At 37.0% G+C, this 16,033-nt stretch overlaps 1 protein-coding gene across 1 annotated transcript in view; it reads left to right on the top strand.

The window, feature by feature from the left end:
- PCID2 (PCI domain-containing protein 2) overlaps positions 1-16,033 on the top strand; it is a 138,400-nt gene that overhangs the window by 99,127 nt on the left and 23,240 nt on the right. The window contains exons 11-12 of the mRNA XM_090375136.1: positions 9,356-9,456; positions 9,775-9,848. Coding sequence (XP_090231262.1) covers positions 9,356-9,456; positions 9,775-9,848 — 175 coding nt within the window. The remainder of the gene's footprint in view (positions 1-9,355; positions 9,457-9,774; positions 9,849-16,033) is intronic.

Genomic DNA, 16,033 nt, shown 5'->3' with positions numbered 1-16,033 from the left:
CCCTGAGGTGAGTAATCTGAGCAAGAGGAAGAATGCCATCAGTTGAGCTTGCTCAAACCATTCAAGGCCTTATACATCTCAATTAGATCACGTCACAAGTGCCTAGTCTCCAGGCAACTCAATTTGCAGAACTTGAGCCTTTTTTGGTAACAGGTACCCTTTATTCCAGTCACCAATCTTGTTGACCTTCTCTGTACTCGTTACAGCAGCTCTACATCCTTCCTAAAATGAGGCCTCCAAACCCTTATGCATATTCAAGGTGTGGCCTGACCATTGCCTTATAAAGGGAACAATCACCTCCTTATCCCTGCTAGCAAAATTCCTGTATATCATTGACAAGACACCATGAGCTACTCTTGCGGCCTGTCTGCACTGCTCAGAAAACTTCATATCTGACTGCAAAATTACCCCCAGGTCCTTTTCATTATCCACTATCCTGAGTGTAGTACCACCCAGTTGGTACGTTACTCTGGGGTTACTGCTACCCATATGCAGTACTTCACATTTGTCAATGTTAAACTTCAGTTGCCACCTCTCAGCCCATCTGCTCAACTTTTCCAGATACTGTTGCAGTAGTGTACTGTCATTACTGTCATTAACAACCCTGCCAACCTTTGTAACGTCTGCAAATTTAGACATTAAACCTGATATACCGTCATCAGTATCATTGATAAATACAGAAAACAACAATAGGCAAAATACCGCACCCTGGAGGACCCCACTAATAACATTAGTCCACAAAGAGCAGTGTCCCCTTAAATAACCCATGCTGTGTCTAAACTGTAGCTGCAGTCTTGTCTAGATGATCCTGCATTTCTTCTTTAACCAGTGACTCAATTATTTTCCCTGGAACAGAAGTTAAACTAACAGGTCTAATTACTTGTGTCACCCTTTGATTCCCCTTTGTGAATTGGTGGTCACATTTGTACATCTCCAGTCGGCGCCTCCGTAGCCAGGTGGGAAGGAGCAGCAGTGCGTAGCACACGCTTCTTGATTAGACCGGGGTTCGAGCCCGTCACCACCAAATACGGAGGATGCGGAAAGGTCAGGGAATGACCACCGCATATCCCGGAGCAATATGGCCTTAGTTTGCTAATGCTCCTAAAAAAAAAAAACCAAAAATAACAAAAAAAAAAAAAATAACATCTCCAGTCCATGGCGACCGCCCCTTATTCAAAGGAAGCTTTCATAATTATGGCTGAGGGTTTGCTTACTTCCTTTGCTGCTTCCTTAATACAATTGGATAAATCCCATCCACCCTGGATGCCTTTCTTATGTTCAATTTCAATAATTTCTGCTCCACTTTGCTCTCAGTTATTACAAAATCATTTAGATCCCTGCCAGAGTTTAATAAGCTTCTGGCCTCTACTTCCCTACAGAGTTCCTCATGTGTGAATGTAGATGCAAAATAGTCATTCAGTTTGTCAGCTACCACAGCAGGTTCAACAACAATCGAACAATCGATGTCAAGTAGCCCAATCTGATTCTTCACTTCCTTATATAGTTTACATAAGTAAAGAAGCCTTTACTGTTTTTCTTTGCATCCTTTGCCAAAGATTTCTCGTAATCTGCCATTGCTTGCCTAATGTCCTGGCATCTCCGTAGCCAGGTGGGCAGGAGCAGCAGTGGATAGCACACACTTCTTAATTAGACCGGGGTTCGAGCCCATGACCACCAAATACGGAGGTTGCAGAAAGGTCAGGGAATGACCACCGCATATCCCCGGTGCAATATAGCCTTAGTTGCTAATTCTCCTAAAAACCAAATAACAAACAAACACACAAGCCTAATGTCCTTTGTGACATGATTACAGAGTATCATATTATCAGCACCATGCCAAAACCACAAATATGCAAATTTGTGGTTTTGGCATGACATTTTTTACCTAAATGCATTCTTGAGTTTGTTTTTCAGTCAACTACACCCTGCCAAAGACGCATACGTATATTTCAAGACCAAAACTGTTACATACATTTTCACTTATCTGTGGAGGGAAAAAAGAAAAAAAAAATTCTCCCCATGCAAATTTACGAATGTGATACTTTCGTTAGTTTGGCATAGTAAATACTCACAGAACAATTCGCTAAAGTACCACTTTTGTGTTTTTTGACATGGATAGTACGGTGATGGGGAAGCCAGCTCGTGAATGCTATTACATGTATGGTTTTGTTTGTTTCAGTTTGCCAATCAGTATTACTGTTTAGTTGTCCTTTGTAACATTTCATTTTTGTGGTCAAAAGTATAATTTGGAATAATGAGAACAAGAACACAAAAAATTTTTGTAATGTGTTCCTCACTTCAAGTGGAATCTGATTGATAAGATGAAGATTGCAATCCCTTGAATGACTTTGAAGTTTCAGACGACGATAAATATTATGTACCTTGTGATGACGATAGTGACTCATCACTTATGGCTTCGATGTGCATGTACTTGTTAAAAATTATCCCCAGTTTAAAAACTGCTAGTACACATTTTTTTAGCCAGGCAATTCAGAAATGGTGTGTGACTCAATGCACTCTAAAGTTGAGAGAAAAGCCAAGTATGTACCTGAGGGATGGTCTCAAATAATTAGAGATGTAAGATTAAAACCTACACCATTCTGTGTAAATATCATGCACTATGCTGACTTTTTTACGATTTTACTTTTCTCACCAAACAACTTAAAGGCACTGTTCCTTGGAGAAAAGTCTGCTGCCTTGAATTTCAAAAAGGACAGGATGAGCATGTCACAATGTTTTACAAAACAAACTACAAAGATGAATTTATAACAGCAAACCTAAAAAGACCTAAAGGAAGACCCAGCAATGAGCAACCTAACCTTCCCAAAGCCTATAATAAGGAACTTTGTATATCTCAAGCAAAGCTTAAAGATTTAATGAAAATGTGACAATACCGAAAGAGTATCACAAATTCTATTTAAATTTAAAAGCATAAGTAGAATTAGGGGATAATTTACTAGCACCAGATTTAAGTGAAAGAATCTGAATATGAAGAAGATATTGAAAATTAATTTATACCAACTTGTATGTTATTGTAATTAAACACATTTAAATTTTTTCATTTATTTATATGTATATGTTACTTTGAAGTTTCATTAATAAATTAATTTTATTAATAAATTATTCATTTCTGACCAACAAAAATGTGTTGAAAAATTTTTTTTCACCTCTTCAATACTTTATGAATCTGGCAAAATTTCAAACTTCACAATGCCAAAACCACGAAAGTGCTTTTTAAGCCCCTACATAATGGCAATTTTAAATTGCCAATATGGATTAAAAACAGCATCTTTAGAAGGTACTTGTAAAACAACATTTAGCTAAAAAAAACTAAAAAATCTTGATTTTTCCAAAGTCAGAGAATATTTAAATGCATTTTTCTCAAAACCATCCTTTTTGCAGATTCATGGTTTTGGCATGGGATCGACGATATCTACCATAGGCATTTGTGTCTACTGATAATTTATATGTGTCTCATGCATTTTTCTTCTCTGCCACGAGTCTCATTAGTTCTTCTGACATCCATTTAGGTCTAAACCTTGGACAGTATTTCTTAGTTAGTATAAAAAGTTAGCATTAGCATTAGTAGAGGCATATGATGCAAGAAAGCAAGCTTATTCAGCATCAGCCAAAAAAAAAAAAACACACACACCACTCCCATTTCACCCCTCCGTTCGTTCGAAATACCTGTCCAGTTGAGCTTTAAATTTGTTTAGGCTATCAACTTCAACAACAAGTGATGGAAGTCGGTTCCACCAACCAACCACCCGCAGGCCAAAGGCAAATTTCCGCACATCTATCCGACATCCGTCCTTCCTCAATTTGAATTTATGCCCTCTGAGCTGATTATTCTGAGCAAGATGAAGAATCCCATTGGCATTGAGCATGCTCAAACCATTCAAAGCCTTATACACCTCTATCAGATCACCTCTCCGGTGCCTAGTCTCCAGACTCTGTAATTTGCAAAACTTAAGCCTTTCTTCGTAAGAGCAACCCTTTGTTCCATTCACTAATCTTGTTGCCCTTCTCTGTACCCGTTCCAGCAGCTCCACATCCTTCCTGAAATGAGGCCTCCAGACCTGTATACAGTACTCAAGATGTGGCCTAACCATTGCCTTATACAAGGGAATAATCACCTCCTTATCCCTGCTAGAAAAATTCCTCTTTATCATTGACAAGACACCATGAGCTACTCTTGCAGCTCGTCTGCACTGCTCAGAGAACTTCATATCTGCCTGCACAATTATCCCCAGGTCCTTTTCATTCTCCACCACTGTCAGTGTAGTACCGCAGAGTTGATACGTTGCTCTGGGGTTACTGTTTCCCATATGTAGTACTTTACATTTGTCAATGTTAAACTTCATTTGCCACCTCTCAGCCCATCTGTTCAACCTTTCCAGATCCTGTTGCAGCAGCATAGCGTCAGTAGTGTCCTTAACAACCCTGCCAACCTTTGTATCATCTGCAAACTTGGACATTAAACTTGATATCCCATCATCAATATCATTCATAAACACTGAAAACAACAACGGACCCAACACTGAACCCTGAGGAACTCCACTAATAACATTAGTCCACGTTGAGCAGTGTCCATTGATTACCACTCTCTGTCTTCTGCCACTCAACCATCCCCTTATCCATAGCAGCAATTTGCCTCCAATGCCACACTGCTCCAATTTGTGCAGCAGTCTTCCATGTGCAACAGTATCAAAAGCCTTTCTAAGATCCAAATATATAATATCAAAGTTATTCCCTGCATCCAGTTCTTTTGTGACTACATCATAGTATCCAATCAAATTGGTCAGGCAAGACCTGCCCTTAACAAAACCATGCTGCGTCTGAGCTATAACTGAATTCTTGTCTAGATGATCCTGCAGTGCTTCTTTAACCAGTGCCTCCATTAATTTACCTGGAACAGAAGTTAAACTAACAGGTCTATAATTACTTGTGTCAGCCTTTGATCCTCCTTTGTGAATTGGGGTTACATTTGCACATCTCCAGTCTATGGGTACCTCCCCTGAGTCCAAAGAAGCTCTCATAATTATGGCTAGGGGCTTGCTTACTTCCTTTGCTGCCTCCTTTAATATAACTGGATAGATCCCATCCACCCCAGGTGCCTTTTTTATGTTTATCCTCAACAATCTCTCCTCCACTTTCCTCTCAGTTATTACAAAATCATCCAGCTCACTGCCAATGTTTACTTTACCTACATCATTCTCCTTCCTGAATAACTCCTCATGCGTGAATGTAGATGCAAAATACTCGTTTAAATTGTTAGCCACCTGAGCAGGATCCTCAACTGTTGAACCATCAATATCCAGTGGACCAATCTGATTCATCCCTTTCCTTCTTGAGTTTAAATATGTAAAGAACTCTTTTCTGTTTTTCTTTGCATCCTTTGCCAAGGTTTTTTCGTAGTCTGCCTTTGCCTGCCTAATCTCATTTGTGACTTGGTTACAGACCAACTTATATCTATCATAGGCTTCCATGTCACCCATTAATTTGTATGTATCCCATGCATTTTTCTTCTCTGCCACATGTCTCATTAGTTCATCTGACAACCATTTAGGCCTAATCCTTGAACAATATTTCTTAGTTGGTATGTAAAGCCTGGTAGCCTCCAAGATTAGTTCCTTGAATGCCTCCCATTTTAAGTTTGCTGTTGGTAACATCATCAGTTGGTCCCACTGTATAGAATTTAAATACTGTCTCAGACCATCATAGTCGCCTTTACGAAAACAAAAACCCTTCCCTTTACCTCTGATGGTAGTTACCTCCTTGAGTAAATCCCACTGCAACACACTGTGATCACTGCCACCTAGTGGTTCATTTACCTGCAGATTCTTAATGCATGAAGAATCACTACAGATAATCAGATCAAGAGTATTGCTCCCTCTTGTTGCCTCACGAACATGCTGATGTAGAAAACAATCATCCAATAAATCCACAAAAGCCTTGCTAGTGTGCGAGTGACCAACCCACAAATTCCAGTCAATATCTGGGAAATTAAAATCTCCCATTATAAGACTCTCTGATTTACTGGCCCACTCTATTTCCTTGTACAATATCTTATTATACTCATCAGAGTCATTAGGCCTATAGCACACTCCTACTCTCAATTTTGATTTCCCTATGCTTATGTCACACCAAACTGACTCGACACTGCCCTGTCCATCGATGTCAACTGGCTTCACTTCCTTGGACTTTGTGTTTCTTAATTAATAGCATAACCCCTCCTGTCCTGTCTATCCTTTCTATACACATTGTATTCCCCAAATTCCAGTTCCGCATTACTTATATCTGTGTGACACCACGTCTCTGATATCCCAACAATATCTGCCTTTGATGTTTTGAGCAATACCTCAAATTCATCAAATTTATTTACCAAACTCCTAGCATTGGTGTACACGCAGGTATACATGCACCTGTTTCTATTCTTAGCTACCCTAACACAACCCATGTGTTTACTTGTACCGCAATGACTCCCAGCAGTCTCTGAAATATCCTGCATCTTGTTTTTCAGGCTTCTGCTCATTTCAATAGAAGCAGTGCAAGAATCACTTCCACCTCTGCCAGTGGCTACTGTTAATCTATTAGTCCTTGTATCCCCCCCCAACTAGCAGTTTTCCGACCCACCTAACACTGCCTCGACAGCATCAGCAAAAATTCTTGCTGATGCTTTTCTTCTCTGCAGGATGCCCAGTTGCTGGGCATCCTGCAATTTCTTCATTATGTGCAGAGGTTCTTCCACGTTTGAATTGTTTATGCCAATGTGCAACAAAACTGTAATCTGAGCAGTCTTCTCCATAAACAGCAACCATTTTTTTGTGGATTGATTGGCACCTCCATAGCCAGGTGGGAAGGAGCAGCAGTGCATAGCACATGCTTCTTGATTAGACCGGGGTTCAAGCCCGTCACCACCAAATACGGAGGATGCGGAAAGGTCAGGGAATGACCACCGCATATCCTGGAGCAATATGGCCTTAGTTGCTAATGCTCCTAAAAACCAAATAACAACATCTTCATGGATTGTTTTGGGTGTTTTCCCTTGCAGAATAAAGAGAAATTGAATCATTTATATGTATTCCACTTTATCCATTGTGATGCTTCACTTAATTTAGCACTACAAATAAAAATAAAAAAAAATTAATTGTCAGGTCGAAACCAAAGTCTTGTGTGGTTGCTATAGAGATTTCACAAGGTATCAAACCAAAAAATTTTCATCTTTCTATCACAACTACTTTTGGATGAACACAAATCTTTTTTGAATGGTGCACATATACCCATAGAAAAATGATGTTTTGAGGAATGCTGAGGTAGTGCGAATTTTATCAGTTTTGCAGTGTGTCATTTTCATATTAGAAATTTTTGTTGACACTTTCCATTAATTCTTGGTGTCATTAAGGATAAAGAAATAGATGGAGCAGTAGGCTGTTTTGTAACATTAGTTCTGTCAGTTTCAGTGTGAGAACCTAATGGACACTAGTACAAAAGAAGAAAGGATTCATGTGGCATGGTCCTTGAATAAAAATTAAATGATAGATACACCTGGTTTTCACATTGATAGCTACAAAAATCAAATAGATTATATAATGATCAACAGAAGATATATAAATGGAATTAGGAAAGCAAAAGTAATGCCTAGCGCAAATTATAGTTCAACCATAGACTGATGCTCATGAATATAAATCTAAAATTGTAAAAAAACAAATGAACCAAAAAAAAAAATGGCAGTTTGATGATATAGGATTGCAGGGGATAGTGTAATGCAAAATATAAAAACCGACAGATTTTAGGCTCATAACTATATTAGGTACACAATCACGGGAAACGTTTTGCTCCCTCAAAAGATCAAAGCCAAGAACTTGGTGCTAGAGCTTGGTCTCTCTCCTGTCCAAATTGTCTCCTTAATGACAAATATTGTTATCCACAGTTCTGCTTAAGTTGTTGATCTTTTTAAATTGTATAGCATCACTTAAAGATGAATCCATTATGTGTTTAAAAATCTGAGACAGCCAGGACAGCCGTTTCAAAGCTTACTTGGCTTCTCATCAGCTGACTGAGCCATTCACTGGAAGAATCATTTGTTCAGTTTTTTGGGACAGGAGAGAGAATTTATTTTTATGGATTTCCTGGGCCAGACACACAGTCAATTCTACTCACTATGTGATACTCTTGCTGCGAATGCAAGAATTATGCTGGAGAAAAATGGAAAATTTCTCTTTCACAAATAGCATTTGACAAGGGAAACAGTTTCAGAATTTGGGTGGACTGCCACATCCCCTGTATTGCCATTACAACCATCAAGAAATGGGCTTTGGAGGCTGATTACAACTTTTTTGAGAGGGGATTCCAGGTTTGATTTAGCAGTAAAGAAAATATATACAAAATGGTGGTGAATATGTGGAAAAACAAATGCAAGTACTTAAAAGACTTGAGAATAATATACAGTTTAAATGTAATATATGTAATATACAGTTTGATATCTACAGTGGTATCTAAGAAAAAAAAATTTGGAGGCGTTAGTTTTTAGAACAACTCTCGTAAATATGAAAACTACAGAAATGCACAGTTTCAAAATTATTTTCCAATCTGTTTGTCTCTCAAAATAAGGTGTTTTATTATTTTGGTTACATTCTGTTTTCAACCCTGAAAAGTACATAATAGTTTGGTAGATGCTTAAATGTGTACTTAGTGGTTGTCCCATTCCTGTAGGAAATGGGACAAGTAATGTAATTAATATTTAGAGTATTTTGGTTTAATTGTTACTGGATATAAATGATGTTTACACATGTTCGAAGACATTCATCTCACTATCATATTAAATAAGGAGAACAAATAAATTTGATAATTTGTTCAATCTAATCAGTTGAACTAAACAGGAGGTTAAAAAAAAAAAAAAAAAAGCATCAATGAGTGCAAGCTTGTTTCCCCCCTACAGCTCCCCCTTTTTTGCCACAGTTTAAAATCAGAAATCATTATTCACTGGAGTGAAAATGACCCCCCAGTGAGTTAAAAACAAGCTTAATTTTGGACTAACTGTTACAAATTTAAACTTAAAAATGTATAATCATTAGTTTCAGTGCTGTTTGCTTGATTAAATTAAGCAAGACTTAATTAATGCTAATTAAGGTTTTTGCTATGCAATAAAAATCACATTTTCACTATACAATAAAAGAACAGACAATATCGATGTTAGTTTCTGGCATCCTTCCTAGTTGCTGTTCTAGATGGAAGGGATTGAGAATGATCCATCACATATTATACCTCTTATGTGCTATAGTACTCTGCTGATGCTTTACAGTTACACTGCAAATTAAATTTATTATTATCTTTTTTTCTTGCTGGTCAACAGCCGAAGAATATTTGACATTTGCCTTCCAACGCTGCCATAGAAAATCTACGAGAAATAAACGGCTTATTTTGATCTACCTTATTCCTGTTAAAATGCTTCTTGTAAGTATAATAAGTAATATTTTTATATGAATATTAAAATTTATTTATATAAACGATGTGTTAAAATTTCGAACTGAGTTTGGAGTAATAGAATGATCTATTAATTTGGGCCTATTCAAACAACTTATCTTACCATTTACTCATTATTACTGGCCATGATTTTACAGCTGCTTAACGAGGTAACATTTATGGTAAAAATTTATTGACTTGTAATTATCCTTTATCACTGTCAGTTAAATTATAAATTAGACTATTGAGTACTTAGCAAAAATTGAAGAAAAACTACTTCTCTGAGTCCATTTTGTTCATTTAATTTAGGGACATATGCCTGGCATTCATCTTCTTCACAAGTATGATCTAATGCAATTTTCAGAAGTGGTTAAAGCTGTTGTGTAAGTAGGTATATTGCATTATTTTATCTTTTTGGGTTAACTTCCTTACACAGAATATTTTTGATATAGATATAAGAAAATTGTCTTGTGACTGAAATATAGTATCCTTCTAGAAGGATACTATATCCAAATTTTCCAAACTTCCAAAATTTAAAAAAAAAAATTTAATTAATGTAATGCAGTGCATTACATTTTAGGCTTGGTAGCAAATAGTAATAATTCATGATTTATAACAAAGTAAGTCAAACCCACCAACATGAAAATTTGTTACAAAGATTCCAAAAATATTCAAAGTAAGCACTGAAATTTTGAAATAGATCAGAGCTCCTTTTCCAAATTTATAGTAATATTTCTGGAGGGGGAAACTGGGGAGAGAGAATGTTATAAAATTGAAATAGAACTTAGAACCATCCCGGGGGCAACAGAACGCATGTTGAAAATTTGATAGCAATCAAATATGAAATTTTCTTGTCAATTAGTGCGAAAACATACTTTCGTTTAGTATTTTGTAGGGTGAAATCATAACTTGTCCTGAATTTTCCCAAGTATCAACAGGACATAGGTTGATAATTTGGCCTCAGTATTCATTTATATGAATAAATTTATCTGGTTGGGGGAGAGGAGGGGGCTATGATTGATCTTAAAAGCTTTCCAGGAATCAACAAAATGCGTTCTAAAAATGTAATATTAATTGAACTTTTTCTTATTAAGTAATGTCTAAACATTCAGACATTTATGCAGTGTAATGTATGCAGTGCATTACATTTCAGATGCATTCTATTTTTTAATTAAATTATTTTTTCTGTGATTAACTGAAGTGAGAGTAAATATAGTTATCTTATCGATTAATTACTAAGATTACACTTTATAGAACAGTTAATAAAACTCTATAGTTTTATGTTCTTGAAACTTAGCTGTTCAGCTTAATTACATCTGTATAATATTTATCACTCTTCTCCATTTTTTTTTTTTTTTTTTGGTCTCTTCTTCTGTCTATGTATGGACTCTCTAAAGGTAACAATACTGCATTAAAACTACATTTAATCTGTGAATTTCTTTTTTACGTATAAATTGTATGGAAGAAAAAAATAATAATTACTGGATTTCTATTTGTACAGTTTTAATGAAATTTGGGATTGCTTGACAAATCTTTCTATATGAACCTATAGAAGACAAATTTTCATGAATATCAAATTTCATGAAATTTTGTCCACTGGAAGTTGAGTTGAGTTATATGCAGACAGACAGTCAATCATGCTGAAGACAATAGGAGCTTATGTATGTATGCTACTGCACCTAAAAAAAACAACTTTTTGCTAAATAAACAATAATTTGTTTATAGGTACATGCAAATTAAATGTAGTCCATAAATTAATATTGTATAGTATCATTATGTTTACATGGTGTATAGTTGTAGTTAACACTAAATGATAAGACAATACTGTAATACTATACTCAACTATATATAAATCTAGCTGTTTCTCCCACTTAATTAAGTGGGAGAAACATCTAGATTTATATATAGTGGTTTATATATATAGCTAAATTTATATATAGAAACAGCTAGATTTATATTTCTCCCACTTAATTAAGTGGAATTTCTCCCACTTAATTAAGTGGGAGAAACTTGTAGTTTGTCTACAGGCAGTTCTTAACATATATCACACGTCTATTTATGTGTGGATCAACTTGTGTCAGTTCGCAATTACCTCACTAGTAAATTTACACTCATTATTTCCACTCATTTATGGCGCTCTGACCCTTCCATCCCATCCTCACACTTTCTTTAAATTTTATTTCACCATATTTAATATCTGAAATAGTATTAGCAATGGCCACATGGTGAAAGGAAGCCTTCTGCACCAACAAAAAAAAAAAAAATAATAATAATAAATAAAATAAAATAAAAAAATAATAAAATTAAATTAAAATAATAATAAGAAGAAAATTAAAAAAAATAAGAGAAAAGGAAATAGACAACTTATGCATTTCCTTCCTTCTGTAGGTAATTATCCAGCTCACTTTGAATTTCCCCAAACTGTCAGCCTCTACCACCCATGTAGGTAACTTATTCCAGTAATTATAACTCGCTGGCTAAAATAAAACTTCCTGCAATCCAGTCTAAACATCACCCCCCCCCATAATTTTGGCCCCTAGTTCTAGAATCATAACCATATCCGAGGTGTAGTACTAGTACAGTCAAAATAAGAAAAAAAAATGTATATACATACATGCAGATCATTTAAAAATCAACCCATAATATCATTGATTCACAAAAGGAATTAATAGCAATAATTTTTTAGAAATTTTTCAGATAGAAAATGAAGAGAAAAACTATGTAAACATTATTTTTCCAATGTTTTCTGTTCTCCAGAAATGTTCTTCCTGCAAGACAATTTAGCAAGATCTTTGATCAGGTAAAAGTGAAAAGTATTTGAATTTGACTGAGGTCAATCTGAATGAATCCTTATTTCTTGGCAGTGAGTGATTATAAGTTCCTGGAAACTTGTCAGTTTTGTTTGCCAAACTAATGCATGTTGAGAGCCTAATTTCTTATAGTTATGACTTCATGCATACTGTTATGCTGGTTTGCTATATAACTGTCCAGAGTTTTCAACTCTTTCTATAATGTTATCATTTATTCTTTTATGAATGGTCTTTCAGAATTATGTTTATTTACACGTCAGGCTCTGAATAATGGGAAATAAACTAATGGATTTCACAAAATCTACATATCTTTTGTTATGAGTTATAATCTAAAAGTAAGTTTGAGAAAACAAAAAAAAAATGAATGTACACATTACATTCATACTCTTTGTGGTAACATTTGCTGGACAAGTTTTGTGCAGATAGTAGTAGTAGAAATGGAGGCAGGAAAGCAACTTTTTTTTTTTTTTTTTTTTTTATGTGAACCCCAAACACGAGAGGTATTAGAACCTATAGTACTTAGTACCGTGCTTGGGTTGGAGGTTGAGAAGACGAAAGAAGATATTTGTTGACATTGGACTTGAACTTCTGTAGATTGTAATTTTCAGGAAATACGTATGAAGGAAGGTTGTTCCAGAAAACGGCAGTTGAATGAATAAATGAGGAAGATGAAAAGTTGGTTCTGTGGGTTTGAAGTTGGACAGTAAATGGATGTTGGCTGGTGGCGGCACGTGTTCGGACTGTTTTGAAAGAGAGAGCGGGAATTATAGAAGCCAATTCAGAAGAACAGTGCCCATGGAAATATCTGTAGAAGAGGCATGCAGCAGAAACAGTACGTCTATGAGAAAGCGAGTGGAGAGACTCCGTTAGAGATGAATCATTAATTAACCTAACTGCCCTCTTCTGAATGGAATCAAGAAGCCTGAGAGAGGTTTTGGGGGCACCACCCCAAATGTGGGAACAATATTCCATGGCAGGGCGGATTTGCGATTTATACAGAGTGAGCAGCTGTTTGGAAGAAAAGTAACGCTGAGAGCGAAAGAGAAAACCAAGTTTTTTAGATGCAGAGGAAGCAATATTTGTAATGTGCTTGTGCCAAGAGAGATTAGAAGTCAGGGTAATCCCCAAAAGAGATATATCCTTTTGCCTAGAAATTGGAGTGTCACTAAAGATAAGCATAGGAGCAGAAGAATCCTTTTTGCGAGATATAAGACAAGACTGAGTTTTAGAAGGGTTGAAATCAACTAAGTTGTCTTTGCCCCACTGGAGAATTACCTGAAGATCGGCATTTAAGGAATTGGTAGCAGATTTTCGAGAAGTTGAAGCTGATTGAGCAGGGCAAGGTTTCTCAAAATGGAAAGTTGAATGCAATGTGCTATCATCGGCAAAACTATGGATAGGATTTCCAGTCAATGGAAGAAGGTCATTGATATACAAGAGGAAAAGAGTGGGGGAAAGAACTGAACCTTGGGGGACACCGGCATTAGTGGAGAAGTTAGAAGACAGAGAGCCATCAACCATCACCCTCAAGTGAGCGATCAGAGAGAAAACTGGATAACCAATTACTAAAAACAGTTGGCAAACCATAAGATGGAAGCTTGTTTAGAAGATCTTTATGCCAAACACGATCGAAAGCCTTTGAGATGTCAAGAGCAACTGCTTGTGTTTCACCGAACCTTTCCATTGAAGTAGTCCATAAATGGGTAACATAAGCCAGAATATCACCAGTGGATCGACACCGACGGAATCCATACTGGCGATCGTTGATCAGACGGAAGGTTTCTAGGTAGTTTAAGAGTTGGCAGTTAATTGATTTCTCCATTACTTTAGAAAGAGTAGAAGTAATTGCAATGGGACGATAATTGGATGGGAGGGATTTGTCACCCTTTTTAGGAACTGGCTGGATATGAGCAAATTTCCAAGCAGAAGGAAAAACACCTTTGGAATAAGAAAGTGAAAAAAGGCGGCAAAGAATAGGAGTAAGTTCAGGAGCACAGATTTTGAGAACAAGTGGAGAAATACCATCAGGACCTGGAGCTTTCTTAGCATCAAGATTCATCAAAATCCTTCTGATATCCTTTTGACGGAAGACCACAGGAGGCATTGAATGGACCGTGTTGGGAATGGTGGGAGGTGTTTTACCAAGTTCATTAATACATGAGCTGGAAGAAAAATGGGATGCTAGCAGGTCAGCTTTATCCTTGGCTGAAGTGACAACAGAGCCATCTGGTTTGGACAGAGGTGGAAGCAGAGATGGGCAAAAGTTGCGGCCAATAGCTTTGGCAAGAGACCAGAATGCTCGGCTACCATTAGGGCAAGAAGCAAGTTTTCTACTCTTAGCCTGTTCAAACTCTAGTTTGGACTGATTAATAACTGCTTTACAATTGTTGCGAGCTTCGGTGTAGGCAGAAAATGAAACTGAAGAATTAGAAACAAGCCAATTACGATATGCAACATTCTTCTCTTGAACAGCCTTAGCACATTTATTGGAAAACCAAGGTTTAGATAAAGGACGAGATTTTAAAGTGGAGTGTGGGATAAAGGATTCCATTCCTGCAAGAATAATTTCACTGACACGATCTGAGCAAACATTGACATCAGGAGTTTTGAAACAGTAATCTGACCAAGGAAAAGAAGAAAAGAAGTCTCGCAGGTCATCCCATTTTGCATTCTTGTAATGCCAAACAACACGAGGTTGGGAATAGCCATGAGATAAAGGTTCCATTGGAGAAGAGACAATCACCAAGTTGTGATCTGAAGTGCCTAAAGGACCTCTCACTTCGACCGTGTACTTAGAAGGGTTGTTTGTGAGAAAAAGATCAAGCGTATTGGCTGTATGATTCGGATTGTCCGGTATTCTTGTAGGTAAATGAACAATCTGTGCTAGGTCATTAGTAATTGCAAAAGCCTCAGCATCTCGACCTGCTGGGTCGGTGTGACTAGAAAACGGAAGCCAGCTGGAGTTGTGAACATTAAAATCACCAAGGAAAATTACCTCACTGTTAGGAAAGTTGGACTGGAGAAAGTCAAGTTGCAACGAGAGGAAGTCAAAGAGCTCCAAGTGATTAGTGGAGTTGGGAGAACGGTAGAGACAACAGATGAATTTGACACAATGAGGTAGAGAGATTTTAAGCCAGAGAAGATCAAAGAGAGGAGATTCCAAATTGCCAAGTCTCTGACAGGGAATATCAGAACGGACATATGCACAAGTACCACCTTTGAGGCGAAAGGAATCATACAGCGAATAATTTGGGCATCTGAGATGAACAGTAGTTGAATCAACCGATAACTGAGATTCTGTCAGAAAAAGTACATGGGGTTTGGCAGACTGCAAGTGGAAATGAACATCGTTGAGATTAGAATTGAGACCACGTATATTTGTGAAATGAATTAGGAAATCCTTGGGAGGTTTAGATCTTTTCGCAGATAAGCTTGTTCTATTAGTTTGACAATTCATGGTGTATTCAATAGTAAGAAAAAGTGGGTGGGACATGCTGTATGAAGTAATGAAATTTTTGGATATGGCGTACATGTGGGAAGAATATACCCAGATCCTTGACATAACGTGGCCTCGACAATGCTCCCCGCATACACACTACTCGGACTCCCTCCAGTCACTATCTGGCAGAGTAGAGGTAGCAAGATTATACACTAGCTGATCCGGAAGCCTCCTAGAGAGTTACCAATAGGTTCGGTCCGGTGTACTAACTAGCGGCCGGCCTGCGAAAACCGTTTTAGAGCTGTACCCTCGAAATGTA

The sequence above is a fragment of the Mastigoproctus giganteus genome, chromosome 6 (assembly GCF_048544385.1).
Source record: "Mastigoproctus giganteus isolate SK-2022 chromosome 6, ASM4854438v1, whole genome shotgun sequence".
NCBI lineage: Eukaryota > Metazoa > Arthropoda > Arachnida > Uropygi > Thelyphonidae > Mastigoproctus > Mastigoproctus giganteus.
The sequence above is the reverse complement of the archived record's forward strand: the minus strand, read 5'-3'. Positions and strand labels throughout refer to the sequence as shown.